The sequence below is a fragment of the Oncorhynchus nerka genome, linkage group LG15 (assembly GCF_034236695.1).
Source record: "Oncorhynchus nerka isolate Pitt River linkage group LG15, Oner_Uvic_2.0, whole genome shotgun sequence".
NCBI lineage: Eukaryota > Metazoa > Chordata > Actinopteri > Salmoniformes > Salmonidae > Oncorhynchus > Oncorhynchus nerka.
The window spans coordinates 55271647-55284558 of record NC_088410.1 but is presented as its reverse complement, the minus strand read 5'-3'; the positions used below and the strand labels follow the sequence as shown (position 1 = coordinate 55284558).

At 44.1% G+C, this 12912-nt stretch overlaps 1 protein-coding gene across 2 annotated transcripts; it reads right to left on the bottom strand.

Moving 5' to 3' along the window:
- Positions 1 to 3901: 3901 nt before the first annotated feature.
- rbbp5 (retinoblastoma binding protein 5) lies at positions 3902 to 12038 on the bottom strand. Of its 2 annotated transcripts, none has more exons than XM_029682791.2 (14): positions 11874 to 12038; positions 11422 to 11447; positions 11120 to 11292; positions 10594 to 10734; positions 10124 to 10286; positions 9884 to 9993; positions 9572 to 9691; positions 9320 to 9473; positions 9056 to 9127; positions 8753 to 8870; positions 8595 to 8664; positions 8210 to 8451; positions 7865 to 8083; positions 3902 to 4598 (listed from the first exon to the last, which is right to left on the bottom strand). In XM_029682791.2, exons 1-14 carry the CDS (start codon positions 11890 to 11892, stop codon positions 4546 to 4548), a joined length of 1680 nt encoding a protein of 559 aa, XP_029538651.1. In that variant the 5' UTR covers positions 11893 to 12038; the 3' UTR covers positions 3902 to 4545. The 2 variants fall into 2 exon arrangements, with proteins under 2 accessions (XP_029538651.1, XP_029538652.1); XM_029682792.2 differs by having other exon boundaries at positions 8006 to 8083; positions 11874 to 12036.
- Between the last annotated feature and the right edge of the window lie 874 nt (positions 12039 to 12912).

Below are 12912 nucleotides of genomic sequence, written 5' to 3'. Positions count from 1 at the left end.
ATGAATGGCGTTTTTGTAGGGGTTTTGGATAAATGCCGAAAATAAGGTCTGTGTGGAAACGCAGGCTTAGGAGATCTTATACATTTTGTTCTGTGAGAATCTTCATCAGCTAATGCCACTTTTTGTGAATTTTGTTGTTGTAAAAAAACATAAATCACATAATTCATAAAGGTCACGTTAACTGACTGCTCTTATATCATTCGGTATTTGTTCCAAAACTCTTTCCCCATTCACTTTTCCCATCGGGATGGATGAAAGAACCAGAGGTAACTTATTTCCGGGTTTTAAGACTACAAGCTGGCGAGCTCTATACAGTATCATGTCATTTTGTTGCTCTTATCTTTGGGTCATTTTTTTATGTAAAAAAAAAAACGTGACTGGTGACATTGATGAAACATTGACTTTTACGCCTCAACTAAAAACGTGACTGAGATTTCTAAAAAGCAATACGGCACCGTAAGAGAATCCGCCAGAACAATGCTCGCTGGACATGAGATAAGATGTCATCTGACACCGATGCCACAGCACAGCAAGCGTAGCACTGTGTGTTCATTGATAACCACCCCGCTCAATCGACGTGTTTTTGACACCGAGATCCAGTTTACAGTCTTATAGGGGTAGGGTGTTGCAGTGGGAGGTGTTTGTACCAGTACCTGATGTGATTGTGCTCAACCCGCCTGGTATCCTTGATTCCGCAACAACCAACCCAACCCTCTCCACCCTATCGTTGGCTTGACGTTTACGTGACCTGTTTCCGGGGATAGATACTGTAGAGTAGATAGATGGAGTAAGCTGACGCTGAGGCTGGCCAGAGGTTAATGGTAAATAGTTGTGGTACTTGGAGGCCTCTGCAGGTTAGGAGTCAATTAGGCCCAGGAAAGAGGCTGGTGTTTTTACAGTTAACCCACAGAACATTGACTGTACAGGGAAGGGACACTGTCCAGTGGAATGACTGTAGAATGATCTATTGCTGTTGTTATTTAGATGACAAAGCATTCATGGAAGATTACGAATGAAATTGTTTGTCGTAGTGGTGTAGAGCCTTTCCAGATATAACACTCACAATCCATGGAAACAACAAACTTTTTTTTTCTTTTTTTTTATCGTTTGAAAAGAGTCTGGCTTTATTAATGGTTTGAAAGGAGCGGACCAGGATTCTGTATATTGGTCTTAGCTGGCTATGTATAGCCTTGTTCCTTCTGTGTTATTTTCTTCTGTACATATTCATTATGGAACGTACCGTACAAAGCTAGGGTACAGGGTCGACAATGGGGTGTTAGGCTCTAGTTGCAGAGGGCCACAATGTCTGTAAAATTGTATTTCTCCCTTGATTGATAAGACAGATGGGGGTCAGATGTATAATAAAAAAATAAAATTTAAAAAAGGCTTTATGTCAGGGTTATGCAGACTTATGTCAAGGGTTATGCAGACTTATGTCAGGGTTATGCAGACTTATGTCAGGGTTATGCAGACTTATGTCAGGGCTATGCAGGATTATGTCAGGGCTATGCAGCCCTGTTAACTCAAGGTTCACTGTGGTAGGTACTACTCACACTGTCATTGATAACTTAATGTAATAATAATAGGTGTGATTTGCTTTGTGATTAGTGTCGTCAGCACTCGTCATTAGTGGCACATGGCGCTACAGGATCACACACCTTAATGCAGTGTGTTTCTCACACACTCTCACACCGCGTGTGGTTCTTACACACATACACACACACACACACACACAGCAAGAAAGACTCACACCTACCTAGGGTGTGAGCTGAGAGAGGCAGAGGAAGAGGGAAATGGAAGATAGAGGGAGAGGGAAATAAATACTGAGAGAAAGAGAATGAGGGAGGGATGGAGAGAGAGAGAGGGAGCGTGATGGATTCGTCGCTCTCTCCTCGAGGTGTTCCACGTCACACTCGGCATGACTCAAATGCTCGGAATAATGGATGAAAAACGACAGGATTTATTCCCTCCATCCCCTCCTCCATTTCTCTCTATATATACTGTATGGTGAGGATTATTAAGGCTGAAAATAGCCTTCCTTTCCTGTGAGAAGTGAAATCGCACAGCAGAGACGCTTGGGGTGGAGGGGGGGACTTGTGATTTAAAGTGGTGCACACCTCTGGTTCCTCTCCCTATTCTCACTATACTGTTTCCCCTCGGACAGGGCTCCAAACGTCTCCCACACCGTAGCGTCTGCGCAACTCTTTGGTTCTGTTCGTTTTCACTTTTCAGAAGACTCTTTTTGGGGGTAGGATGATGATGTACATGTGGTTGTAATAAAGAGATTTTAATTAGCTACTAAAACCCGCCCAGTGTTTGAATTGTTGATTCCACAACGTGATCAGACGAGTGCATTTAGCTCCACCTTGCCTTCCATACAGAGCCTCCTTACCTATTCCGTTCCTTCCCGATTTTCCTCCAGCCATTTTGTAAACCTGTTTAATTATGAAGTCATTTCCACATCCATTTACATGTGGTCCTCCACTCTGAGCTGTCCTACCTGATCTGAAGAGACCAGAGCGCAATATGACCTTCGGTTCCACCTGTCAACTTCTTTCCCATCAATGTGTGCATAACTAAAAGGACACAAGTAGAGGGATCCCACTCCTCTAAACTGACCCATTCCACCCCATCAATAGGGTCATTGTTGATCCTCTGGGTCCTCCGAAAGTTCATGTCACGTTGACAACAGGCTAGCGAACCAGTTTTGATGATTAGAACTTAGTGAGGACTGACCATGGTGATCTGATATCTGGAAGGATTTACAGTAAATACTTGACACCCTTGGGAAACAGATTCTTTAAACAAACCTCAAATAACACCCTATTTCACATACAGAACACCACAGACACTCTGCTCAAAATCAAAAAAGTACATTCTATGGGCAATGGTAGCATATGTCGTCATTCGAGGCCCAGACATCGATCGGAATGTGACTTCTACCTGGTTTAAATACTTCTATCCTGTCCCTGGTCTGACTCCAAACTCATGTGGTCAGCACCACCCATCCATCACCACAACGGCAGCATGCGACACCACGCCTGGCCAATTATCTAATGAGCTTGGTCTTACATAACCAGTGTGAATGATAAGCCAGTCAGCCATGCTGGGGAGATGCACCTTCTGCCCATACACACATTCCTTTATTACCCTGACAGCCTAAGAGGGTGAACAGCTGTCCACACATAGGCAGTCAGACCCAACTTTAATCTTTCCTATAGGCCTTCCACATTTCCATCTGCAACATTGGTCCACTCTACCAGATAAGCAATGCACACACAGGGACCGGGAAGGTTTAACTAGCCAGTTAGCTGTTGTGGTGTCTTTTCTTTTCTCTCAATCACAATTAGTTTTTTTCCTCCTTCAAATTTTTTTTTTAAATAAACTACTTTTGCAGTGGGTATAGGGCCATGTATATTCATTTACTGGATGACCGCAATCAGCTCCATACTCTGAATTATTCACCTGTGTGAATCCTCTTGTTCCTGATCAGCTCTTACAAAATAAAGGCAAAATGGAACCCAACTGTGCAGTAGCACAAAATGGAATCCAAATGACAGGGAAAAGCTCTTCATTATCACTACCTAGCTCTCTGCCAGGCAGTGAGTGAGGCTGTATCTCACCAGGCTCCGTCCTGTTGGGGCGGGGGAGATTGGCGTTGTAGCAGCGCCATCTTGTGCCACAAACCTGTCATAACATTCTGACGGTTACAAAATGGTGCATGGCCTGCTTACCTATGATTGGTGGAGAGGATAGTACTGTATGCGTTGTAACTGTAGTGAGACTTTGCATTGGGTTTTCCTGGGGGGGGGGGGGGGGGGGGTAAGCGGTAAGCAGAGTGAGAAATTGCTCTTCCACAGAGAATCTCTAGTCAGGATGACTCAATAATACAGCGGTCGAGTCAAAAACAATCTAAATGGTTTAATAACATGTATAAAAAGAAACACAAAAAGACATGTCCAGAAACACAGTTAAAAGGAGACCAGTTGGGACACATTCCATGTAATAACTCCTGTACTGTATCTGTACATCAGTCATTCTACAGAAAAAAAAGACAGAGGGGAGAAGAGAGGTGACCCTATACTATTGCAGACTGTTGCATCCCTCTTCTCTTGGTTTTTTTCTGTTACTCATCCCAAAAAAAAACGTGAAAATGAGAAAGTGTGAATCTGCTATGTTGCAGGAGTTCCTAGTCAGAACTCTCATCTAAAACTTGTGACATCATCAGGTCACATACATCAGTCTTTGACAGGAGGGAGATAATCCAGGTAACCATAGCAGCCAGCACAGAGAGGACAGAGAGAGACAGCCGGTAGGGAAAGTCACAGCCTGAGCAATAGAAGGCTGTGATGTCATAATGAGTCTTTTGGGGTTGTGGTGGTGGTGGTGGTGGGGGGGGGGGGGGGGGGGGTGATACCACAATGACAGTCTTGAGTGATATCACAAAGAGTCTTGATTTTAGGAGAGTGTAAAAACAGGCCGAATTTAGGTGCCTGTCCTTCCCCTTCCAGAACCACAGGGGGCGATGATGATTATGGTGCTGGCTCAGTCCAGTCCCCCGATATCATGCTGCTTGTAGGACTGTGAAACCAGGCTCCCTGTAGGAAAGACACCAAGAATATCACACAGAATAGAGAACCCCATGAATAGAATACTCACATGGTTGCCATGGCACCACGAGAAAAAGCATAGGTAGAGAGCTTCTATACATTTCTAAAATATGTTGTTTCAAGTATTATTTTTTTTATACAAGTTTTTTTTTTTTTTTACACCAACTTTTTGTTTCCTATGACTTCTTTGAGTGTTTTTGACCCATGAAAGTTGCTCGACTAATGGCAAGACTGTTTGTTCGTCTTGGCTAGGCATTTGAAGGACGCATCAGCACCAGCCTTTTCCACCTGTCCAGGTTGCATGAATGATGCGGACAGCGGCGCAAGGGGTTGAGGCCCACCTCATAGGGGATTGTGTCCTGACTACTGCCGAGGTGCGGTGCGGTGCTCTTTCACGGCGCTAATAGCTGCCGAAGCATCACCCACTACTTCAGTAGCGAACTATCCAGCCTACCAACAGACCAGGGGGTGGGGGGGACGAGGTGACTGACGACGAGCTGTCTGCGCAACTAACCGACGATGCTCCCTCTCTGTGCCGTCGATGCTCCCTCCGCTTAAGCTACTGCACAGCCGTTCTGAACAACACCTGAAGCTGTGGAAGACTGTTGCCCAAGACCATCCAGATCTCTGCATTTGTTTTGTTCATTGAGATTGTCTTTGTAACGAAAAGCGCTACATAAAATGAATATATTATAGCTCACAACATACCTTCTTGTCAGAGAAACACAGTCAGAGATGATGTCCTTGAACACATTAAATGTTGCCCATTTGACCTTCCCAGGTCCAGAAATTAGAGTGTATCAAGATGAATTTCAAACTTTTCCCAGAGCAGACAGTATGGTCGGTCAACGTGAACACTCAATTCAATACAGAGGCATTACAGGTATATCATGGCTCTTAGCATAATGAGTTTCTCAACAATGCAACTTGAAGAGTGATGGGCGGGTGCATTAGAAAGTCAAATGGGATTCAAAATAATAAATTCCTTCACTTTGCAACAGCAAAAGTTAGCATTGAAACAATAATGCAACTTGAAAAAGAGATGCTTTTTAGTGTATTGGAAAATAAAATGTGATTCAAAAGAAGAAATTCCCTCACTCTCCAACAGGGGCGACAGGTAATCTAGGGGTTAGCGCTTTGGGCCAGTAACCGAAAGATTGCTGGATCGAATCCCCAAGCTGACTAGGTAAAAATGTGTCGTTCTGCCCCTGAACAAGGCAGATAACCCACTGTTTCCCGGTAGGCCGTCATTGTAAATAAGAATTTATTCTTAACTGACTTGCCTAGTTAAATAAAAGGTTCAAAAAAAGTCCATTTCTCTTTTTAAAATCGCCTGGTGGGTCATTCCATGTCATTTCAGCAAATCACGACACCCACCATCTCATATTGTTCTGAAAATCGCTTCTGTAGTTAGAAACAGATAAGATAAGCATTCCTTCAACCTTATTTTGTTTAAATATAATTTGATCTGAGAAATTAAGCTAATTGATTGCACCCAAATTGCCAATTTTTATTTATAGCATTCATATAATATAGTACCTTACATCTGATTTTGACCAAACTTTTTTCTAACAGTAGCTAGGTTTCCATCCAATTGACGACATATTTTCATGCAAATACTCTAGAATCCACAAAGAAAATATGCTCATTTTCCCACCAGTGATGCATTTCCACTAAACAGACTTATTTCAGATAAAAACAGTTTTTTTTAAATTGTATTATTTTAAATAGTGCACACAAAATGTACTTCTCCGCTTAAGCTTTCGTGTACCGAATAAAAATCTCAAGTTCACTGTCTCCATCATTTTCAAATCTACCAATAGTTTTGTCACAAAAACTGTTGGGTTAAATTGCAAATGTGCCAACTTTGGTCTCGACTCATGCGCTCCATCTAGCATTACATAGGATCATAGCATTACATACATCACCAAAGCAAAGAAACGCAACGTGTATAGTGGAGCAGAAAAGTCAGCAGTTTATGGACAAGGTATGGCAGCAACCAAAGAACACATGCTTTGGTTCTGTTTATCTGGCCACTGTTTCAAATGCTAATCGTGGGAACAGCACCATATAGTGGTCAGAATCTCATAATATCTGGATGTAGGACAGGACATAAACCTAACAACTTCAATGAGTAATTTCTCAGAACAGAGAAAAAAAAAAAAAAAAAACTTTAACCAAATTTACTCTGGAATACATTACATAAGATGAAGAAACAATCCTCAGATCCGCAACTCCATACTACTTGTCAGACACAGAAAACGGATACTATATACTCATCGTTGTGGTGGGATTGGTGTGTGTGTGTGTGTGTGGGGGTGTTCTTTGGAACCCTTTGGATTCCTCATGTCTGACTCATTGTCAGTAAAACGTTTGGTCCAAATCAGATGTTACGTAATATAGTTATTGAATATTATATGAATCCTATAAACTAATAAAATGGCCAATTTGGATGCAATCAATTAGCTTAATTTCTCAGATTTCGATATTATATTTCAAAATAATGTTGCAAGAACACTGATCGTATCTGTTTCTAACATGACCAATCATTTCAGGACAATCAGATGGTGGGTTTCAAAATGGTGGAACAGCCCTGGGGTCAAGATCATGATGGACAGCAATGCAATAGGTGTTTGACCAATAAAAAACGAGTAGACATTCGAGCACAGCCTATGGCGGCTCAGCTTTGCTCCTCTTTCAGTGTCTTGCATTGTGGTTCGACTGGATGATTTGACAGTTGTTAAAAACAAAACAAAGCACAGCAAACATCACCAATCTTTGAGCAGACAACTTGATTCCACAAATATACACAACATACACAGAGACACACACCCAACATAAACACACAAGCCCTGGTGAGAGCGAGGCAGGAGCGGAGCAGGAGGGTCAAAGGGCAAGCAGCAAGTAGACAAACCAGCCGCAGGTCAGGTCAGGAGAGAGCCAGCTAGCCGGCCGGCGGCCATGTTGGAAACCAAACAAACCCAATAATCAGAATCAAAACTAACCCCCACGCCTCGCAACGGGGAGAATCTCTTGATGGGATTTTGTGGTTATTAAACTGGCCCAGAATCAGTTCCCAATCAGTAGTTAGAGGCAGGTTGTGAGGCTGTGGGGTGTGCAGGGGTTGACGGTCTGGGGGGGGGTGTCAATGTCTGTTTGTGTGGTGGGCGGGGAGCAGAGGGCTGGTGAAGCGTCGTAGCTAGCAGGATTAGCATGGCTCCTCATGTTGGCTTCATATCATATTGCATCCTTACCTGCTGCAGTCAGGCCCCCCTCCGCTCTGCCCTTCATCCCTCCTCCTCCTCCTCCTGCTCCTCCTCCCGCTACCGCTCCGTCAGGGTAGACCCTGTCCCCCCTGTAGGGTTTGGGCCTGAAGGGAAAGTCTTTCTCTTTACCTTTGGAGCCTTTTGGCCGCCCTGCCGTCTTCTTCTTGGACTTGCTGTCTCCCTTTACCCCCAGTAAGGGGTGCACCTCTACGATAGTGGGAGAAAACACAGGTCAGGGTACTAATTCATGACTAAAAAGTAAAGTGTTCATATTGTGTGTGTGTGTGTGTGTGTGTGTGTGTGTGTGTGTGTGTGTGTGTGTGTTACTCTCACCATCACTAGGCACCCCCTGTAGTTCGATGGTGGTGGTACGAGCCTTCTTTTTGGGCGGAACTCCCTCTGAGGACGGCTGGCGCTTCTTATCCCCGCTCCCTGTGTGGGCTGAACCATCTTCTACGGGGGTGGTCTGGCCGGCTGCATCCGGAGGGGGACCAAATGGATTCTCCTCAGGGTCCTCTACCTCTGGAGCGATGGGCAGGTAGAGCAGGGCCTTGAAGTCCTCCAGCTCCTCATCACTAACACAGGGGGAGATCAGAGACCACAATCCATATTAATCCTTGTATTACTATTGGACTTTTCTATTCAGTTGCGATGCCTATTTAAAGCTATAAGGCTGTCACCATTGAAAGACCTGTCTACCTTCATCAAACACACTTACCTGCTGCAGAATGCAACGATGGGGTCAACAGAGGTCACATCCACCTCCTCATCCTCCGCAGCATCAGCACCTGACACACATACACACAAATCAGTCCCTGACTAGTCACAATACAAGGGTGTGCGTGCGTGTGCCTGTGTGTGCGCGCGCACGTCTACCTGTTTGTTCAGGTTCACTCTTATCCTCATCCTCTATGTCAAACTCAGACTCTCTCTCCTCATACTCCACGTTCTCATCCAGCTCCTTGAAGTCTGGGGCGAACGCACTCCAGTTTTCCTGAACACAAAAACACATAGCGTTGAGTTAGCTAATCCATTCCATCAGAGTCACTTGCAAAGGCAGAGGAATCACTCTCTGAAATCAAAACCTAGGTAGCCAAGTAGCAGAAAGAGACCAGTCCAGCACCCAGACCAGTTCTGGGGTGTATAACTCAGGTTCAACCTGTATTGTGTGTCACTCACCACTTGGTTCTGAGCCCAGATGGACACCACTCCGCTGGATATGGAGGCGATGATTGGCCGCACAGGGTGCCACTGCAGAGAGGTCAGGGTTCATAGGTCAGGAAAAAGTTCATCAGCACCATGAGTTACTGTCAATTCTGTGAATCTCCAGTACAGACAATTCAAAACAGAGGCAGCACATCCTCCAGAAACGAGGCAAAAAAAGAGAATTAGCTAGTGAGAGGAAGAGGGCTAGAAAAATAAAGGTTTTGGGTGGTTCCTTACAGCCACGTCCAGCAGTAGTTCTCCTCTGGTTCCATGGAGGATCTTCACCAAGTTGCCAATGCTCTTCTCCCAGATGTACAGAGCATGCTGCCGGGCTGACCCAGCCACAATGTACTCCCCATCCCCAGAGAAACAACACCGCTTCCAGGGAGTCCTACAGAGAGAGGGGAAGGAGTGAGGGAAAGAGATGTAATCAAAGTGAGCATGTGTGTGGTTTGTATGCACAGCGAAGGCATGCATGTGCGTGTTCACCTGTTAACAAGGTCCTGTAGTTTCTGCATGGGCTCTGGCTCCCCGTCTCTCCCACAGGTGAGAATCTCCCTCCCGTCATACACCCTGATGATTCTGTCTGCTGTGTTGATGAGGAAACAACTGGAGAGAGGAGGAGAGGAAGAGAGGAGAGAGTGGATCACGATCAGTCCTTTGACGGAACTATGAAATATTCTCCGTAAGAGGCACACAACTACCTTCTAAGTACCAGAATGATTTCCCACAAAAACATAGTCCTATTGCCTTTCAGCCTTCACCAACACACACTGATTGGTTTCCTCTCAGTCTTCTCACCTGCCCTTGCGCGCAAACTCTATGGACTTGATGGCTGTGGTATTACTGGTCCCTGTCGTCACCCGAAACGATGCCACCAGATCCTGTGTGTCCGTGTTCAGCACCAGAATCTGCAGGGTCATATCAGTGAGAACAATAAGCTCACACACACACACAACCTATAAAGTGCTAAATAGAAAAAGAATATGGCAAAATGTCTGATCCACAAATAAATAAACCCAGGCCCCAGTGACCTCTGACCTTTCCTTTGGCGTTGCCGGTGTAGATGTACTCCCCCCGCCGGTCGAAGGCCGCCACCACATTCAGGTCAGAGTCGTCATCCACGGGCAGAACCACGTGTTTAGAGTCGGACAGGGTCAGCAGCACAGGAGCGGACTTCATAGGACACACCAGGACTTTGTCACTGAAACAAAGGACAGGTTGGGATTTCTATACTTTTCCATACCGTTACTCCCTTATACCGTTTTAGATAAACTACCACTTCACAGACATTTGGGTATGTAAGGGTTGAGGTTAGGCGTAACTATAAATTAGGAATCATAAGAGGCCTGAGGTGTAGGCTGAGCTAAGGTCGAAGTATAGATATATATTCCAAGGTGGGTGGGGTCGGTGGTACTAACTGTACTTTAATGGATGGGGTTAGGAGTTATGAGTTAGAAAGGACAAGACTAGGCTGAGGTATAAGACTAGTTAGACATATAGAAACTCACAGGTCTCTGGGGTGGTACTGCAGTTTGAGGATGGGCGAGGGGAAGCGGAACCTCTGGTCACAGTCTCCTGTCAGGACGTCCCATAGGGACACTATGTTATCTGTAGACGCACTCACCAGCTTGTGACCATCTCGACTCCAACTGCAGAGGCACAAGGTTAAGGTTCAGGACAGTTAAGATTCAGAACCACACTAAAAACAATTCAGAACCACAGTCAAAACACCTTTTGACAAGTGCTCCAGGACCAAATCATGGGTTTGAGTAAATAAAAGAAGAACATTTTAACATATATAAATGTAAGCATAGTTTGCTGATTCTAAAAAGTGTTTGTGCTACAATGTTGGGGTCCATTCCATTTGCAATCAATTCATAAGGTAAACCAAACAGCAATTCTAATTCTTCCTAATTGAAAAGTATTGAAGAAAATTGGAATTTCAGTGTACTTCCCGAATTGACTGCAATTGAAATGGAATTGACCCCAACCCTGGTGTTTTCCCTTTCTCGTGACCGTGGCTCGCTTTCTCACCACAGTGAGCAGACTGGATGAATGTGAGCGCTGATGATCTTGGCGATGCCCCGTGTCAGGAAGTCCCAGATGACGATGCGTCCGTCGTTGCAGCCCACCGCCAGAAGCGTACCCCAGCGGTTAAAGGTGCATGTGAGAGCCATACTGATACAGTCCAGAGTGCCATCGGCCTCCTGTCAATGAGATCGCAACTATATGTGAAGACACTCACACAGATGTATTCATCAGGAAGTCGCTCTGGATAAGAGCGTCTGCAATGTAAATGACAAGTAAACATGTAGAACAAGATTGGAATGGCTTACCTCTGGATAGTTCTGCCCGAACGACTCTATAGAAAAATAACAAATCATGTGGTTAGCTCTCTAGTACATATAGACTGACTTAGGTCATATAACAGCTGTAAGAACACACAATCCACAGACTAGCTAACGTTACTGACTGTTTACATTATCTGAGTCCAAATGACAGTACCATACATACGAAGATCGTTCATTGGCTAATGTAATGGCTAACGTCTAATAGTAGTAGTTGCCTGCTATTTTGCGGTGTGATTTCACCTTGTAGTTAGAAGGTAAGATTAACACTCTGGAAATAAATAGATTGTATTTATCCCTAACGTTACTTGTACTCCGACTGCTTTGTATAGCGTTTGGCGTTCGTTAATTAGCATGCTAGCGCTGCCAAGCTACAATATCCTCCTTTACGTGAAGTCCTGCACCCAATAAATTATTGAAGAATTATAAATGATCCTTACCGAGCAACTCTAAATTCATCGCTGACCAATTTTGAGACCACGAATATCAAAAATAAACAGTATTCAAGTCGATGTATCCAAAACACAGACGTGTAGCTCTGTTGCTAACAAGAGAGTGACTGGCGCCTAGCTAACGAAGGACCCCAAACAAAGTGACGCTGAAACTGCCCAAATAAAAATCTATACGGATTTAATTCATTTAATCGTATGTTCAAAGTAAACTATTTGTAATTATGTTTTTGATTTTTGTACGCATGATTTTCAGATACTTATTCAACATCTGAATATATGAACGTGTACGTTATTTAATTCATAACATCCTCCATCCAGGTCGACACAGTTGCTCTTGTGTCCATGTTTTATCAGGCACTGCATTACACACAGGACTCTAAAATCCTACCACCCGTGAACATCCGGGTCTTTCCCAATGTAACCAATCACAAAATACACGGAAAAACAGGGCGGGGTTTCAGGTTATAGGAATTAAGTTATTCCATATAAAATACATATTTTCAAACTACAATGAAAACATAAATGGCACGAAAACTACATAAGAAATCATATCTAGTCCACCAAAAGTCCACCTCTAAATACTAGAAAGTCAATAGCCCGGCAGCAGCCAGTCACAAAAATTACCCGCACAGACACAAGGGGAACCCCAGAGATGTCACAGGGGGCTATAAATTTGAAGCAGCATTTACACATTTTCTCATCACCAAATATGGTAGTGAGAGGAAGTCCGGTCGCGAGTAGTGGAGAGGATGAAACTAGGTGAAACTTGGCCGACATTCTGCATCTAGGAGAGAAAAGTAGGAAAGGAAAGGAAGAAGGAAATTAAATTAGGAAAGGAGCTAGGAAAGGAGGAAAGAGGAGGAGAGGAATGGGAGCTAGGAAATGAGAATGGAAATCTATGAAAGAAGAGGAGGAAAGACAAGGAACCTAGCAAATGAAGTTAGAAATGTACGAAAAGAAAGAAGGCTAGGAAAGGAGGAAATTAAACGGAGCTAGGAAAATCAGGAAAAGAAAGGGAGCGAGGAAA